The following is an 18,351-nucleotide window of genomic DNA, read 5'->3' on the forward strand; positions in this document are numbered from 1 at the left end:
GCATCCTACTGGATTATGTGACTGTGGTAGTCCAGAGACAGTCCAGCATGTTTTGCTGAGCTGTAATCGATACAAATTGAAAGAAGCATGTTGTTCAAGAGGCTATCTGGCTTAAATTTATTTTGGTTTTCTATCAATCTTTGTTTGGCCATCAAGAGAATCAGCATCTGATTGAAGAGTATTATTCAATTTATACGTGAGACTAGGTTGTATTCGAGAATTTGAGTTCCTTTAAGTTCTATAATTAATCATACTTCCGGCGCAGGGATGCAATACGCCCAGATGCGTCTAAACAGCCGGAGAAAGAAATAGGAGACGAAGAATGGGGAATGCGCACGCGCACGGAGCCGGCACAGTGTCGCCGGCGCACATGCGCATTGATGTGTGGGGACCGGCAGCACATCCGTAGGTGTGTCATGGTGTTCCGCAGCCCCTGTGCCAACAGGTGAGCAGTCGCTGATCCGTGGAGCTGTGGTTGGGAACTGGTGAGTGATTCGGGGCGGGAGCTGTCGGTGGAGTGGTGTTAGCACACTAAGAAGCAGGTCTTTGCTGGAAGAGCGAGGGAAGGGATGTTGCTGCCACCTCCAGGCCCGCTGGGGTTACCGTGGCAACAGACAACAATGGTTCTTGGTTCTTGATCCTCCAAAATATTCCGCATGGAACTTAAACTGGAGGTGGCGGAAGGTGGGCTTTTGAAGAAGAAAATGGTGTCAGAGTGGAGAGACACAGGCGGCCATTCCTGATGTGTCCGTCCGTCCGTATCTGTGTTAAAAAATACTCAGCCCATTTCTATCAACACACATCAAAGTTGCTGGTGAACGCAGCAGGCCAGGCAGCATCTCTAGGAAGAGGTACAGTCGACGTTTCAGGCCGAGACCCTTCGTCAGGACCATTTCTATTATATTTTCCCCTTCTTACCTTAAATGCATGTCCATTTCCAGCATCTGCAGAATTCCTGTTGTTTCCTTTAGTGTTTGATTAATTCCTACTGTCTACCCTATCTCTGCTTCTCATAATTTTGAGATCTTCTGTCAGATCTTCCGATAGCCTCTGGGGAGAACACCCTGTCTGTCCAATCTATCTTTAGAGCTGGTTCCCTCAAGTTGTTGAGAATCACTGCCACCCATCCAACAATCTCTTTGACTCAGTACTGTCAGGAAGGAGGTACAGGAGCATCAGGACTAGGTCTGCCAGAGTTTCTTCCCTCAGGCTGTGATATCCTGCCACCCCTAAGGTCTTGTCCATGGAACAGAGAGCTTTTACTGTGCAGGAGTTGTGTGTTTTATTTTTAAACTGAGGGTGACTTATGTAAAGTTCATAAGACATAGGAGCAGAATTAGGCCATTTAGCCTATCGAGTCTGCTCCACCATTCAATCATGGCTATCCTTTTTTTCCCTCCTCAGTCCCACTCCCCCAGACTTCTCCCTGTAACTTTTGATGCTGTGTCCAATCAAGAATCTAACAAGTTCTGCTTTAAATATACCTAACGACCTGGCCTCCACAGCTGCCTGTGGTAACAAATTTCACAAATTCACCACCCTCTGGCTAAAGAAATTTCTCTGCATCTCTGAATTAAATGGACGCTCCTATCCTGAGGCTGTGCCCTCCTGTTCTAGGCTCCCCAACCATGGGAAACTTCCTTTCCACATTTACTTTCAAACATTCACATACTTTCAATGAGATCCCCCCCTCATTCTTCTGAATTCCAGTGAGTACAGGCCCAGAGCCATCAAACGTTCCTCATATGATAAGCCTTTTATTCCTGGAATCATCCTTGTGAACCTCCTCGAAACCCTGAAATTAAACACATCTTTTCTTAGATAAAGAACCTGAAACTGTTCACAATACTCAAGGTGAGGCCTCACCACTGTCTTATAAAACCTCAGAATCATATTCCTGCTTTTGTTTTCTAGACCTCTTGAAATGAATGCTAACATTGCATTACCCACCTTCAGCACTGACTCTTCCTGCAAGTTAACCTTCAGGGTGGTCTGCACAAGGACACCCAAGTCCCTTTGCATCTCAGATTTTTGGATTTTCTCCCCATTTAGAAAATAGTCCACACATCTATTTCCACTACCAAAGTGCATAACCATGCATTTTCCAACATTATATTTCATTTGCCACTCTCTTGCCCATTCTCCTAATCTTTGTTTAAGTCCTTCTGCATCCTACCTGTTTCCTCAACACTACCTGCCCCTCCATCAATCTTCATGTCATCTGCACACTCGGCAACAAAGCCATCTATTCCAGCATCTAAATTATTGATATACAGTATAAAAAGTGGTTCCTACACTGACCCCTGCGGAACACCAGTAGTCACTGACAGCCATCCAGAAAAGGATCCTTTTATTCCCACTTGCTGCCTCCTACCAATCAGCCAATACTCTAACCATGCCAGTGACTTTCCTAAAATACCATGGGCTCTTAACTTGGTAAGCAGCCTCATGTGTGGCATCTTGTCAAAGGCCTTCTGAAAGTCAAAATGTACGACATCCACTGCATCCCCTTTATCTATCTTGCCTGTAATCTCCTCAAAGAATTCCAACAGGTTCATGAGGCAAGATTTTCCCTGAAGGAAACCATGCTGACTTGGTCCTATCTTGCACTGTGTCACTAGGTACTCCGTAACCTCATCCTTAACAATTAACTCCAACATCTTCCCAACCACTGAAGTCAGGCTAACAGGTCTATAATTTCCTTTCTGCTGCCTTCCTCCTCTCTTAAAGAGTGGAGTGACATTTGCAATTTTCTAGTCCTCTGGCTCCATGCCAGAATCCAATGATTATTACTAATGCCTCCACAATCTCTATCGCAACCTCTTTCGGAACCCCTAGGTGCAGTTTATCTGGTCTGGGTGACCTGGGTCTTATAGCTTTTTGAGCGCCTTCTCCCTTGTTAATAGTAACTGCACTCACTTCACTTTCTTCACACCCTTCAACATCTGACACACTGCTAGTGTCTGCCACAGTGACGACTAGTGCAAAATACTTATTTAGTTCATCAGCCATCTCCTTGTCCCCGATTATTATTTCTCCAGCCTCGTCTTCTAGCAGACCAAAATCCACACTCATCTTTCTTTTATTTTTTTACATACTTGAAGAAACTTTTCTATCCACTTTGATACTGTTTGCTAGCTTGTTTTCATATTTCATCTTTTCCCTCCTAATGATTCTTTTAATTGCTCCCTGTAGGTTTTTAAAAGCTTCCCAATCCTCTATCTTCCTGCTAATTTTTGCTTTGTTTTATGCCCTCTCTTTTGCTTTTACATTAGCTTTGACCTCCTTGTCAACCACAATTGTACTATTTTGCCATTTGAGTATTTCTTCATTTTTGGAATACATCTATCCTGCACCTTTCTTATTTTTCCCAGAAACTCAAGTCATTGCTGCTCTGCTGACATCCCTGCCAGCATCTCCTTCCAATTTACTTTGGCCAACTCCTCTCATACCACTATAATTTTCTTGCTCCTTTGAAACACTGCTACATAACACTTTGCTTTCTCCCTATCAAATTTCAATTTGAACTCAATCATATTGTGATCACTGCTTCCTAAGGGATTTTTTTTAAACCTTATGCTCCCTAATCGCCTCCGTTTCATTACATGACTCATAATCCAGTATAACTGATCCCCTCAGGCTCAACAACAAACTGTTCTAAAAAGTCATCTCATAGGCATTCAACAAACACACTCTTGAGATGCATTACCAACCTGATTTTCCCAATCAACCTGCATTTTAAAATCTCCCATGACTAGATTAGATTAGATTAGATTGTGAGGACACTCAGTCCTCGTTTATTGTCATTTAGAAATGCATGCGTGCATTAAGAAATAATACAATGTTCCTCCGGAGTGATATCACAAAAAAAAGGACAAACCAAAGACTAACACTGACAAGACCACATAATTATAACATATAGTTACAGCAGTGCAAAACAATACCATAATTTGATAAAGAGCAGATAAATTAACACCTGAGTGTGGCTTCATAGAAAACATAGAAAATAGGTGCAAGAGTAGGCCATTCGGCCCTTCGAGCCTGCACCGCCATTCAGTATGATCATGGCTAATCATCCAACTCAGAACCCTGTACCAGCCTTCCCTCCATACCCCTTGATCCCTTTAGCCACAAGGGCCATATCTAACTCCCTCTTAAATATAGCCAATGAACTGGCCTCAACTGTTTCCTGTGGCAGGGAATTCTACAGATTCACCACTCTCTGTGTGAAGAAGTTTTTCCTAATCTCGGTCCTAAAAGGCTTCCCCTTTATCCTCAAGCTGTGACCCCTCGTTCTGGACTTCCCCAACATCGGGAACAATCTTCCTGCATCTAGCCTGTCCAATCCCTTTAGAATTTTATACGTTTCAATCAGGTCCCCCCTCAACCTTCTAAATTCCAACAAGTATAAGCCTAGTTCATCCAGTCTTTCATCATATGAAAGTCCTGCCATCCCAGGAATCAATCTGGTGAACCTTCTTTGTACTCCCTCTATGGCAAGGATGTCTTTCCTCAGATTAGGGGACCAAAACTGCACACAATACTCCAGGTGTGGTCTCACCAAGGCCTTGTACAACTGCAGTAGTACCTCCCTGCTCCTGTACTCGAATCCTCTTGCTATAAATGCCAGCATACCATTCGCCTTTTTCACCTCCTGCTGTACCTTCATGCCCACTTTCAATGACTGGTGTATAATGACACCCAGGTCTTGTTGCACCTCCCCTTTTCCTAATTGGCCACCATTCAGATAATAATCTGTTTTCCTGTTTTTGCCACCAAAGTGGATAACTTCACATTTATCCACATTAAATTGCACCTGCCATGAATTTGCCCACTCACCTAACCTATCCAAGTCACCCTGCATCCTCTTAGCATCCTCCTCACAGCTAACACTGCCGCCCAGCTTTGTGTCATCTGCAAAATTGGAGAAGCTGCATTTAATTCCCTCATCTAAGTCATCAATATATATTGTAAACAACTGGGGTCCCAGCACTGAGCCTTGCAGTACCCCACTAGTCACTGCCTGCCATTCTGAAAAGGTCCAGTTTATTACCACTCTTTGCTTCCTGTCTGCCAACCAATTCTCTATCCACATCAATACCTTACCCCCAATACCGTGTGCTTTAAGTTTGCACACTAATCTCCTGTGTGGGACCTTGTCAAAAGCCTTTTGAAAATCCAAATATACCACATCCACTGGTTCTCCCCTATCCACTCTACTAGTTACATCCTCAAAAAATTCTATGAGATTCGTCAGTCATGATTTTCCTTTCACAAATCCATGCTGACTTTGTCCGATGATTTCACCGCTTTCCAAATGTGCTCTTATCACATCTTTGATAACTGACTCTAGCATTTTACCCACCACCGATGTTAGGCTAACCGGTCTATAATTCCCTGGTTTCTCTCTCCCTCCTTTCTTAAAAAGTGGGGTTACATTAACCACCCTCCAATCCTCAGGAACTAGTCCAGAATCTAAAGAGTTTTGAAAAATTATCACTAATGCATCCACTATTTCTTGGGCTACTTCCTTAAGCACTCTGGGATGCAGACCATCTGGCCCTGGGGATTTATCTGCCTTTAATCCTTTCAATTTACCTAACACCACTTCCCTACTAACATGTATTTCCCTCAGTTCCTCCATCTCACTGGACCCTCTGTCCCCTACTATTTCTGGAAGATTATTTATGTCCTTCTTAGTGAAGACAGAACCAAAGTAATTATTCAATTGGTCTGCCATGTCCTTGCTCCCCATAATCAATTCATCTGTTTCTGTCTGTAGGGGACCTACATTTGTCTTAACCAATCTTTTTCTTTTCACATATCTATAAAAGCTTTTACAGTCAGTTTTTATGTTCCCTGCCAGTTTTCTGTCATAATCTTTTTTTCCCTTCCTAATTAAGCCCTTTGTCCTCCTCTGCTGAAATCTGAATTTCTCCCAGTCCTCAGGTGAGCCACTTTTTCTGGCTAATTTGTATGCTTCTTCTTTGGAATTGATACTATCCCTAATTTCCCTTGTCAGCCACGGGTGCACTACCTTCCTTGATTTATTCTTTTGCCAAACTGGGATGAACACTTTTTGTAGTTCATCCATGCAATCTTTAAATGCTTGCCATTGCATATCCACCGTCAACCCTCTAAGTGTCATTTGCCAGTCTATCTTAGCTAATTCACGTCTCATACCTTCAAAGTTACCCTTCTTTAAGTTCAGAACCTTTGTTTCTGAATTAACTATGTCACTCTCCATCTTAATGAAGAATTCCACCATATTATGGTCACTCTTACCCAAGGGGCCTCTCACGACAAGATTGCTAATCAACCCTTCCTCATTGCTCAATACCCAGTCTAGAATAGCCTGCTCTCTAGTTGGTTCCTCGACATGTTGGTTCAAAAAACCATCCCGCATACATTCCAAGAAATCCTCTTCCTCAGCACCCTTACCAATTTGGTTCACCCAATCTACATGTAGATTGAAGTCACCCATTATAACTGCTGTTCTTTTATTGCACACATTTCTAATTTACTGTTTAATACGATCCCCAACTACTACTGTTAGGTGGCCTGTACACCACTCCCACCAGCGTTTTCTGCCCCTTAGTGTTATGCAGCTCTACCCATATCGATTCCACATCCTCCCGGCTTATGTCCTTCCTTTCTATTGCCTTAATCTCCTCTCTAACCAGCAACGCCACCCCACCTCCTTTTCTTTCATGCCTATCCCTCCTGAATATTGAATATCCCTGAATGTTGAGCTCCCATCCTTGGTCATCCTGGAGCCATGTCTCTCTGATCCCAACTATATCATATTCATTAATAACAATCTTTACAGTAGAGGAGGCTGTGGATAGACATATCAGAATGGGAATGGGATGTGGAATTAAAATGTGTGGCCACTGGGAGATCCTGCTTTCTCTGGCAGACAGAGCGTAGGTGTTCAGCGAAATGATCTCCCAGTCTGGTTGGAGGAACAACACCTTATATTCCCTCTGGGTAGCCTCCAACCTGATGGCATGAACATTGACTTCTCAAACTTCTGCTAATACCTCACCTCCCCCTCGTACCTCATCCGTTATTTATTTATATACACACATTCTTTCTCTCTCTCTCCTTTTTCTCCCTCTGTCCCTCTCACTATACCCCTTGCCCATCCTCTGGGTTTTTCCCCCCTCCCCCTTTTCTTTCTCCCTGGGCCTCCTGTCCCATGATCCTCTCATATCCCTTTTGCCAATCAACTATCCAGCTCTTGGCTCCATCCCTCCCCCTCCTGTCTTCTCCTATCATTTTGGATCTACCCCTCCCCCTCCCACTTTCAAATCTCTTACTAGCTCTTCTTTCAGTTCGTCCTGACGAAGGGTCTCAGCCCGAAACGTCAACTGTACCTCTTCCTAGAGATGCTGCCTGGCCTGCTGCGTTCACCAGCAACTTTTTGTGTGTTGCTTGAATTTCCATCATCTGCAGAATTCCACGTGTTTAGTTTAGACAGATTGTGTTTGTCTATTCTTGTGACTTAGATGAAGATCAGACCACATTTTATGAGTAATTAATTCAGAAAATCAGGAAGTTGCAGAGGGTTCACAAAACTTCTCTTGCAATCATACATACAGTCACACACAGCACTTTCTAGTTACAATCCAGAACGTACAGTCACAAAATAATATTAGTGGTATGGCCTGAAGATTGACAGGCTGACATAAAGTATGAAGTGCATGTTTATATAAGACAGTATAATGTTACTGGCACTATTATAATAAAACAAGCATTGTAGTTCTCATACTGTGCAAAAGTTTTAGGCCTATGTATAGCTGGGATGTCTAAGAATTTTACACAGTACTGCATTTGTTAATGTGGAGCGGAGAGCAAGTTTGTAAATCTGGTGGGTGCAAAGGATGCTGGGAATGGCAAGGTGGAGCACTCCGGGAGGGGGATGGGACAGGTGGCAGAGGAGTGCCAGGGTGTGAGGTAGCACGGGTGCATACACACCCAGGCAAGGTCATTTGATTCCAAACAATTAGTTTATTGATCATCACAGAATATCTCTCTGGTGCTTCCTGCTTCCTCCCCCCTCCTTTCCCCTTTTCCCAACCTACCCCCTTCCTACTCTCTGTCCACAATAGAGACCCATATCAGAATCAGGTTTTATCATCACTCACATATATCAGGAGATGTGTTTTTTTTTGTGGTAGCAGTACAGTACAATACATGAAATTACTACGGTACTGTGCAAAAGTCTTAAGCACCTTAGCCATATATATAAGACCATAAGGCAAAGGAGCAGAAGTTGGCCATTCGGCCCATCGAGTCTGCTCCACCATTTTATCATGAGCTGATCCATTCTCCCATTTAGTCCCACTCCCCTGCCTTCTCACCATAACCTTTGATGCCCTGGCTACGCAGATACCTATCAATCTCTGCCTTAAATACATCCAATGACTTGGCCTCCACTGCTGCCCGTGGCAACAAATTCTATAGATTCACCACCCTCTGACTAAAAAAATTTCTTCGCATTTCTGTTCTGAATGGGCGCCCTTCAATCCTTAAGTCATGCCCTCTCGTACTAGACTCCCCCATCATGGGAAACAACTTTGCCACATCCACTCTGTCCATGCCATTCAACGTTCGAAATGTTTCTATGAGGTCTCCCCTCATTCTTCTAAACTCCAAGGAATACAGTCCAAGAGCGGACAAACGTTCCTCATATGTTAACCCTCTCATTCCCGGAATCATTCTAGTGAATCTTCTCTGTACCCTCTCCAACGTCAGCACATCCTTTCTTAAATAAGGAGACCAAAACTGCCCACAGTACTCCAAGTGAGGTCTCACCAGCGCCTTATAGAGCCTCAACATCACATCCCTGCTCCTATACTCTATTCCTCTAGAAATGAACGCTAACATTGCCTTTGCCTTCTTCACCACCGACTGAACCTGGAGGTTAACCTTAAGGGTATCCTGCACGAGGACTCCCAAGTCCTGTTGCATCTCAGAACTTTGAATTCTTTTCCCATTTAAATAATAGTCTGCCCATTTATTCCTTCTACCAAAGCGCATAACCATACACTTCCCAACATTGTACTTCATTTGCCACTTCTCTGCCCATTCTTCCAATCTATCCAAGTCTCTCTGCAGACTCTCTGTTTCCTCAGCACTACTGGCCCCTCCACCTATCTTCGTATCGTCAGCAAACTTAGCCACAAAGCCATCTATTCCATAATCCAAATCGTTGATGTACAATGTAAAAAGAAGTGGCCCCAACACAGACCCCCGTGGAACACCACTGGTAATCAGCAGCCAACCAGAATAGGATCCCTTTATTCCCACTCTCTGTTTCCTGCCAATCAGCCAATGCTCTATCCACGTATGTAACTTCCCCGTAATTCCATGGGCTCTTATCTTGTTAAGTAGCCTCATATGTAGCACCTTGTCAAAGGCCTTCTGAAAATCCAAATATACAACATCCACTGCATCTCCCTTGTCTAGCCTACTTGTAATTTCCTCAAAAAATTGTAATAGGTTTGTCAGGCAGGATTTTCCTTTAAGGAATCCATGCTGAGTTCTGCCTATCTTGTCATATGCCTCCAGGTACTCTGTACCCTCATCCTTGACAATCGACTCCAACAACTTCCCAACCACAATGTCAAGCTAACAGGTCTATAATTTCCCTTTTGCTTCCTTGCCCCCTAAATAGCGGAGTGACACTTGCAATCTTCCAGTCCTCCGGAACCATGCCAGAATCTATCAACTTTTGAAAGATCATCGCAAATGCCTCTGCAATCTCCACAGCTACTTCCTTCAGAACACGAGGGTGCATTCCATCTGGTCCGGGAGATTTATCTACCTTTAGCCTATTCAGCTTCCTGAGTACTCTCTCTGTCATAATTGTGACTGCACACACTTCTCTTCCCTGCCACCCTTGAGTGTCCGGTATACTGCTGATGTCTTCCTCAGTGAAGACTGATGCAAAATACTCGTTCAGTTCCTCCGCCATCTCCTTATCTCCCATTACAATTTCTACAGCATCATATTCTATGGGTCTTATATCTACTCTCACCTGTCTTTTTCTCTTTATGTACTTGAAAAAGCTTTTAGTATCCTCTTTGATATTATTTGCTAGCTTCCTTTCATAGTTAATCTTTTCCTTCTTAGTTTCCTTTTGTAAGCTTTTAAAAACTTCCCAATCCTCTGTCTTCCCACTAATTTTTGCTTCCTTGTATGCCCTCTGCTTTAACTTTGACTTTGACTTCTCTTGTCAACCACGGTTGCATCCTTTTTCCATTCGAAAATTTCTTTTTTGGAATATACCTGTCTTGTGCCTAAGACTTTTACACAGTACTGTAAATCTAAAAGATCAGCAGATGCATTTTTTTATGTCTAGAAAATTCTTAATTCAAAGCAGAGACTAAAAAGAAATGAGGTAGAGGACATTGGAGTGAACTTTTGCCTCCAGTATACTGCCCCAGACTTTTCCAGGTGTTAGTATTGTTTATGTCAGTGGAACAATAAGTGACCCAGAGGGAAAAATTTAATAACAATGAAGGGTGAGTTAGCTCTTCTATAGAATCTCTGCTAACACATTTTGTATTATAATTTTATAATTTGTTGTGTTATTCACAGGACCCTGAAAGGTGATGGCGACAATGGAAGACTGCAGTATTGTGAAGTCCTTAGAAAAGAAATTTAGTATGACTGTAAGTACTGGACCAAAAGTGTTGCAATTTGTTGACCTATTTTAAATTTCAGAATCATAGGTTACAGCACCAAAGAGTCTTCTAGTTGGTACAATGAACTCTTAGGTCCAATATTAGTAAAACATTTGCATTATCAAGGTTTTCAAGCCTGTTGCAATACCTAGCTAGTACTAGTTTAAATAAGTGAAATACAAATTCCAGATAAATTTAATTATTGGGAAACAGCGTGGAATAAGCCCTTCCAGCTTTTCGAGCCATGCTGCCCAGCAATCCCTGATTAACCCTAGCCTAATCAAGGGGCAATTTACCTACTAACTGATGCATCTTTGAACTGTGCGAGGAAACTTGAGTGCCCAGAGAAAACCTGTGCATTTCATCGGGAGGACATACAGATTCCTTACAGACATTCTATTTTCACACCATTCTCTGTAAACTCCATAGACTGCTTGTGAAAATCCCAAAAGATCAGCAGTTCCTGAGATATTCAAGCTACCCTGCCTGGCACCAAAAATCAAAGTCACTCAGGTCACATTTCTTCCCTATGCTGATGTTTGCTGTGAACAACAACTGATTAAATATTTAGTTTAACGAGCAAGTGTACGTGCATACCTAATTTGGTGGTCACTGAGTACAATAGCATAGTAACTTCTCCAGTCAACCTGGTGAGTTTAAAAGGAACAGGAAACACCTGGGCCCCCATGAGTTTAAAGGGAGCACTGCAAACAGAAGCTGGAAAGTTTTAAACTGGCAAAAATCATACCAGGGTATTGGATAATGAGGAATTAGTATACAAATGAGTGATCTAGATTCCAAACAATCAAATATTGGATTTTCAGAGCTTCCTGTAGTTGAGCTCTGATTATTGAAGCCATCCATTCAGACCTTTAAATCCCAAACGTGAAACTTAGATAAATAACACACTCAAAATGCTCGAGGAACTTTGAGTCAGGCAGTGTCTATGGACGGGAATAAACAGTTGACATTTTGGGCCGAGACCCTTCCATCAAGCACATTTGCTCTGCTGTAAAAGGCATGGCCTTCTTCACTGCCATGATAAGGCCAAGCTTAGGTTGGAGGTGCAACATCTCGTGTTCCATATGGGCAGCCTCTGGTGATTATGAAATTCAGATAGCCAATTTGTCATCAATTCCTTCACCACTTCTCATAAAAGTTGTGCTTTTTGAAGTCATGGTATTTGTGTGGGATACATTGACTATAAAGAGGTATCAGCATTGAAGCTGTGTAAACTATTTTTTGTTATGCTATAAAATTATAAAGACCTACTTGATATTCCTTTGTGGGGATCTAGTTTATAATCATCCAAGAGCAAATCACTAATCGACCTACAGAAATTCCATGTATTTCACTTTCAGAACAATTTGAATAGTTAAACTAATCCTTAAACTACTGAGGACATCCTCTGTAGTGATACAGCATTCCAGTCCATTGACACTGCATTCATGTGGCTACCCATTTTATCTAGTCACACACTGGAGTGTGGTTTGAACCACCTAGCTTGTATGTGAACTGTGGAAGTTAATTGTTTTGAATTACATCTGTCAGTACTTTGATTGCATGCAAGAAAGCAAATCTCAGGATTGTATATGGTGACATGTACAGTACTGTGCAAAGGTCTTAGGTGTGTGTGTGTGTGTATATGTGTATATATATATATATATATAATATGATGCCTAAGACTTTTGCACAGTACTGTATGTAGATTTGGATAATACATTTACTTTGAATTTTGATTTATATCTTCCTTAGGATTATGTTCAATGGGAGAGGACAGACAGACTCAGAGAGGGACACAGTAAGCAAACTCCATCACTTCCACCTATCAAGTGGCTACCAGAAGCTCTAGGGAATCACTGGAAGATTGTGAAGAAGGGCAAGGGGAAAACAACACAACAGCAAATAAAGTGGGAAGGTATTTTGAATCCTTAGTCTGAAATCAGTCTATGGAAGTTTCATTCTCCCTATCCTAACCACTTTGATCACTTTTTCCACCCGCTTAGAGAACTTCCCCGATGAGCGCACTCATTTATTGTGGAGCAGCTCATTTGAAAACTGCTACAGCTTCAGCTTTGGGGCAGGCAGTAACTATACGATCCTGTAAAATAGTGGTCACTAGCCAGTGACATGGCTATCTGGATTTGAGTGGAGCCAGAAAAAATATATTTTACCACAGATAATTGATGTGATGCTGCCATGATAATAGATTCTTTGTTAGCTGCTGTTCTGAGTTAAGTGGTTGTACAAAAATATGAAGGTATTCAAGTTGTCTCATATTTCCAACTGCATTGGATTTTCATTGCTTTTTGAGCAACATCATAGACACTTCAATGTATTCTGCATGCTAGTATTTAGCACCCATTGTTCTTGTCCACTCCTGCCATTGAGGAGGGATATGTTTGAAACTCATTCATTTAAAAGAAAGGATTGACACTAAATTATCAGACCTAATGCCTGTAGTCTCAAAGCTTTGATCTTTTTCAGCTCGGCTGTGTGCTGAGAAGTTCTGTTCAAAGAAATGCAATTATACATGGCATACAAGAGAAAAAATAAGTGCAGATAATGCCTGCTACATGGAACTAAAAGAAAAAATCAAAATTCTTAAGGTAATTATTAATTTTCATAATGCTGTATTTCTGTATACACTGGAAGTGAAAGGCAGTATTGCAGACCACTTTTTATTTTATATACTGAATCAGTATGTATGTCTGCATTTCTGAGCGACACTGAAGTAAGCAGTCAGCGGAAGTCTTGACCTGGCTTTTACCCCCTTCCTTTCCAGTCCTGATGAAGGGTTTTGGCATGAAACGTTGACTGTTTATTCCCCTCCATAGATGGTGCCTGACCTGAGTTCCTCCAGCATCTTGTGTTTGTTATCAGTCAGTAGAAGGTGTGCCCATTGAAGAAAAGGTGTCCTCATAAGATAGAGATTCTGCAAATGTTGGAAATCTGGAGCAACTCATGCAAAATGCTGGAGCAAGACAAGTAGCATCTATGGAGAGGGATAAACAGTCAGTGACTTGATCTGAGACACTTCATCAAGACTGATGAAGGGTATTGGTTCTAAGCATCCTTCTAAGATATTGCATTAACTCCTCTGCTGAGTACCCTCCAATAAGTTGCACACACGGCCATTACATGATCATGTGTCTTGGCAGGATACTACACCGTGGAGTACAATGGATTCCTCCTGTGCTGGATGAGATTTTATACACCTACAACACCACCTAGACCAGAGTTGCAGTTCTGACTAATCTTGCTTCTTCTGACACAGCCCACTGATGCCAGTCACCATCAAATAATGTGGTGATTCCCAAAATTTTCCTACATTGTGTGGCTTATCTACTCCGTAGATGAACATTAAAACAATTAGTAAACTAAGTGATTTTTAATATCCATTCAAAGTTTATTCCTTTAAGCCTAACTTGTACTTGAACAGAAATACTAATGTAAAGTTGAGTTACTCATATGTACAATTCCTGATTAACCCCATTCTCTGGCAGTTTGTCCCACATGTGCACCATTATTTGTGTGGAAAAATTTACTTCTCAAGTTCCTATTAAAATTTCCCCTGTCCTTTAGCTCTTGATTCTTCAACCTTGGCAGGAGGGGTGTGGTAGGGAACAACTGTGCAGTCACCCTATCCATGCCCCTCATGATTTTATACATAATTTTAGATCACCCCTCAGTCCCTTACACTCCATGAAATAAAGTCTTAACCTGTCCTACCCTTTCACCAAGATTATGATTCAATGCCATGTTTTCTAGCATTATCATCATATCCATAGATTCTCTTAATACTTGGCATTCTGCCAATGTCTGTTTAGACATTATAAAACATAATGACTGACTCTCTGCAGTCTTCCAAGATAGAAAATTTCAGATTCACCACCCCCTGAGTTGAGAATTTTTCCTCATCTCAGTCATAAACAGCCTCATTTAAATCTATACTCAAGCTGTTCTCTTTGCCCCAGACTCTTCAGTCCAGGGAAATATCCACCAATATCTATCCTGTCAAGTCCTTCAACATTTTTACAGCTATCCATTAGATCTCCTCTCAGCCAATTAAACTTTGAGTGGCATGGGACTGTATTCTTGAAGCAGACATCATCCCAAGACAGACTGGTGAATCTAGCCCCATTCCACGAAAATAAGATGAAGCATCTGCACACCTCGAAGAATGTGATTATAGATCAGCACTGGCAGGTTCCTGTAAGCACACAGGCTGCCAATTCTCATGGCTGGCAATGTTACATTGCTCAGACCAAACACTAGGCTTAAAACCAAAAATATTTGAGGATATGTTAAGTGTTTTAAAGGGCAGGCTTGCAGTTTTGCTTAGAGCTCACAAGGTAAAAGTCTTAGTGTTAAAGAATCTTGTTGCTGATTGTCTCTTGTCTACTTCTTCCCTTGAGCATCCAGTTGCTAGTACAAGAGTCTCTTTATGTTTAACCATGCTGCTTAATAGTATTTAATAACAGCAAAAAAGAAGCAGGTGGATGAATACAAGGAGTATAACGGAAACCTCCTGGATATTAACATGAAGCTGATAGAGAAATTGAAGGAGTTGGAAGAAAATGCCATGGCGGAATCCAGAACCGTCCTGATTCAGTACAATAAGTTTAGGGTACGTATCTACTTTATGAAAAGTCTAGGAACAGTTGAAAGCAGATAACTTGGTACTTGCTTCTAAATGTTATACACAATTTTAGATCATCCTTCAGTACTTTGCACTCCGTGAAAGGGAGTTGCTAGCCTGGACCCCTTACTTAATGGTATTGGTCCACGGCATATAAAAGGTTGGGAACCCTTGTGTTAAAGATATCTGAAGGCAAATTAAGAGCCTTGAAAACCAAAGTACAAAAGTGATGTAAGGAATTAAACAGTTGGCACCTGAGGTCAAGGTGCTGTCAATAGGTGTGATCTTCAAAGTAGAAGAATCATCTAACTTGGGACGGTGCAGTAAACCAAAATCCACAGGTTATTTTTATGTCCAGAATCCTTCCAATATTTTGCAGAATAAGAACTTGGACTACTGTACAACAGGAACCTAAATGGAGAAGAGTATGAGTGTGGCTGATGGCTTTGTTCACTTCTGATGTCACACTGCTAATCTCTTTCTTTTTGTATGTAAGAAAGGAATTTCTGGTGTAGGTGAATGGAAACAACAGGAGATTGAAGCAGCAAAAGATGATCTCAAAGACACTGAAAAAACAGTGAAACAAAAATCTGAAGGTCAGTCACAAACTTGTGTGTATTCATTGTGGCTCAGAAATCTGCTCCATTAATTTTAATGGCAGTTACAGCTATTCAATGTGTTTGGCAATAACAACCAGGGATCCAGGGATGAATTACTAAGTGATAACTTTGAATCCCCGCAACAGTAGCATATTATTTAAAACCTGGAGGTAATAAACATTTAACAACTTTTGCATTTCGAGATTCTTGGAAAGTTTATCTAGAGCAGCGTTTCTCAACCTTTTTTATGCCATCGAGCCTTACCATTAACGAGGGAGTCCCTAGACCCCAGGTTGGGAACCCCTGATCTAAAGAAAACTATTTTGTTTTTTTTTTAATGTTGCAATCAAGTTGTATCAATGCATAATGGGTAGACTCCCAGATTCTTCAAAGAACCTGACATAATAGTTTACAGAACTGTATTTCTTGCATGCCAAGGTAAATCTTAAGTTTGGTAACCATAGTAACCACAAAACTGGTATAAATACCCATCTGGTTCACTAATGTTGTTAAGTGGCCAAATCAGAATCAGGTTTAATATCACTGACATAAAGTATGTCATGAACTTTGTTTTGCAGAAGGAGTACAGTGCAATACTTTTTTAAAAAACTATAAATTACAATAAAAATATTTAAAAAAAAATAAACTATATTGTGCAAAAAAGGGAGCAAAAATAGTAAGGTAGAATACGAGGGGTGATTGATAAGTTCATGGCCTAAGGTAGACGGAGTCAATTTTTAAAAAAACAAGCACATTTATTTTTCAACATAGTCCCCTCCTACATTTACACACTTAGTCCAGTGGTCGTGGAGCATAAGGATCCCTTCTTGGACCTCCAGAAAGTGGTCCACAGCAGGGGTAATTGATAAGTTCGTGGCCTAGGGTTTCGTTACATGCCAGTGCAGTTCAACTCTTTGAGTGATTATGCAGAAAGTTTGAAGTTAATAACTCATCTCCTTCAACCTTAGGCCACGAACTTATCAGTCACCCTGCGGACATGGGTTCATTGTACATTCAGAGATCTGATGGCAGAGGAGAAGAAGCTGTTCCTAAACATGTGAGTATGTGTCTTCAGGCTCCTGTACCTGCCCTTTGGTTCAAAGTACATGTATGTCATCATATACTACCCCGAGATTCATTTTCTTGTCGGCATTCATAGTAACTACAAAGAAGCACAATAGAATCAATGAAAAACTGCGCACAGCAAAGACAGGCAAGCAACCAAGCAGCAAAAGGCAACAAACTGTGCAAATATAAAAAGAGAAAATAAATAAGTAAGCAATAAATATCAAGAATGTGGGCTATAGAGTCTTTGAAAGTGAGCTCATCCCTGCACCAGTGCTCTGCATAGATATGCTCAATGGTGGGGTTCTTTACTGGTGATGGACTGGACTGTATCCACTACTTTTTGTAGGCTTTTTCATTCAAGTAATAAGGAGAGATCTCGTCCTTTGTGATTGGGGTCCTTAATGATTGATACCAGCTTTCTGAGGTGTTACCTTTTGAAAATGGCCTCAATGCTAGAGAAGCCAGTGTCCTAGCCTACCATTCTTCCTTCCATCTATGACTCCACACACACCAATGTGATTGACTCTAAACCGCTTCCATAGCTCCAAGACAATGAGGGTGCTACTGACATCTACGTTCCATGAATGAAAATTATTTTTAAAACAACATGGATAAGTTAACATTGCAAAACCTACACTAGCAAATCAATTGTGATCTCTTTATTTTCAAAGAGTTGTATTCTCAAGTTGAAGAAGTTAACACAAGGATTCGGAATGCACAAGCTGAACTTCATATGTTGAAAGAATTCAGAGACAAAGAGCTCCTGATATTTGCTTTGAAAATAACACAGCTGGAGAAAGAGATCAAGCAGCTCACACAAAAACATCAAGTAGGTTGTCATTCCTGCAACCTTTACCTCCTGTATCTAATAAAGTGGTCACTGAGTTTACGTCCGTGGTCTTCTGCACACCACTGTTGTAACACATGGTTATTTGAGTTACTGTTGTCTTCCTGTCAGCTTGCACCAATCTGGCCATTCTCCTCAGACCTCTCCCATTAACAAGGCATTTTTGCCCATGGAATTGCTGCTCACTGGATGTCTTTTGTTTTTCACACAATCCTTTGTAAATTGTAGAGATGATTGTGCGTGAAAATCCCAAGAGATCAGTTTCTGTGATACTCAAATTACCCTTTCTGATGCCAACAATCATTCCACTGTCAAAGTTAGAGATCACATTGCTCCACCATTCTGATATTTGGTCTAAACAACCACTGAACCTCTTGACCATGTCTGCATGCTTTTTTGCACTGAATTGCTGCCACATGATTGGCTGATGAGATATTTGCATTAACAAGCAGGTGTACAGGTGTTCCTAATCAAGTGGTCGCTAAGTATATATGCACTTCC

General features: G+C 41.4%; 1 protein-coding gene across 3 annotated transcripts in view; it reads left to right on the forward strand.

Moving 5' to 3' along the window:
• The first annotated feature begins 387 nt into the window (after positions 1–387).
• Positions 388–18,351, forward strand: part of c2h20orf96 (chromosome 2 C20orf96 homolog) — a 32,948-nt gene continuing 14,984 nt past the window's right edge. The window contains exons 1-7 of one of the 3 annotated variants that reach the window (XM_072277396.1): positions 388–445; positions 10,609–10,682; positions 12,450–12,612; positions 13,182–13,303; positions 15,166–15,324; positions 15,833–15,932; positions 17,675–17,832. In XM_072277396.1, the coding sequence (XP_072133497.1) occupies positions 10,623–10,682; positions 12,450–12,612; positions 13,182–13,303; positions 15,166–15,324; positions 15,833–15,932; positions 17,675–17,832 (762 nt within the window). In that variant the 5' untranslated portion in view covers positions 388–445; positions 10,609–10,622. Of the gene's footprint in view, positions 486–10,608; positions 10,683–12,449; positions 12,613–13,181; positions 13,304–15,165; positions 15,325–15,832; positions 15,933–16,903; positions 16,993–17,674; positions 17,833–18,351 lie in introns of all 3 variants that reach the window. The other 2 variants (XM_072277405.1, XM_072277387.1) reach the window with 2 other exon arrangements.

This window comes from Mobula birostris, chromosome 2 (genome assembly GCF_030028105.1).
Source record: "Mobula birostris isolate sMobBir1 chromosome 2, sMobBir1.hap1, whole genome shotgun sequence".
NCBI lineage: Eukaryota > Metazoa > Chordata > Chondrichthyes > Myliobatiformes > Myliobatidae > Mobula > Mobula birostris.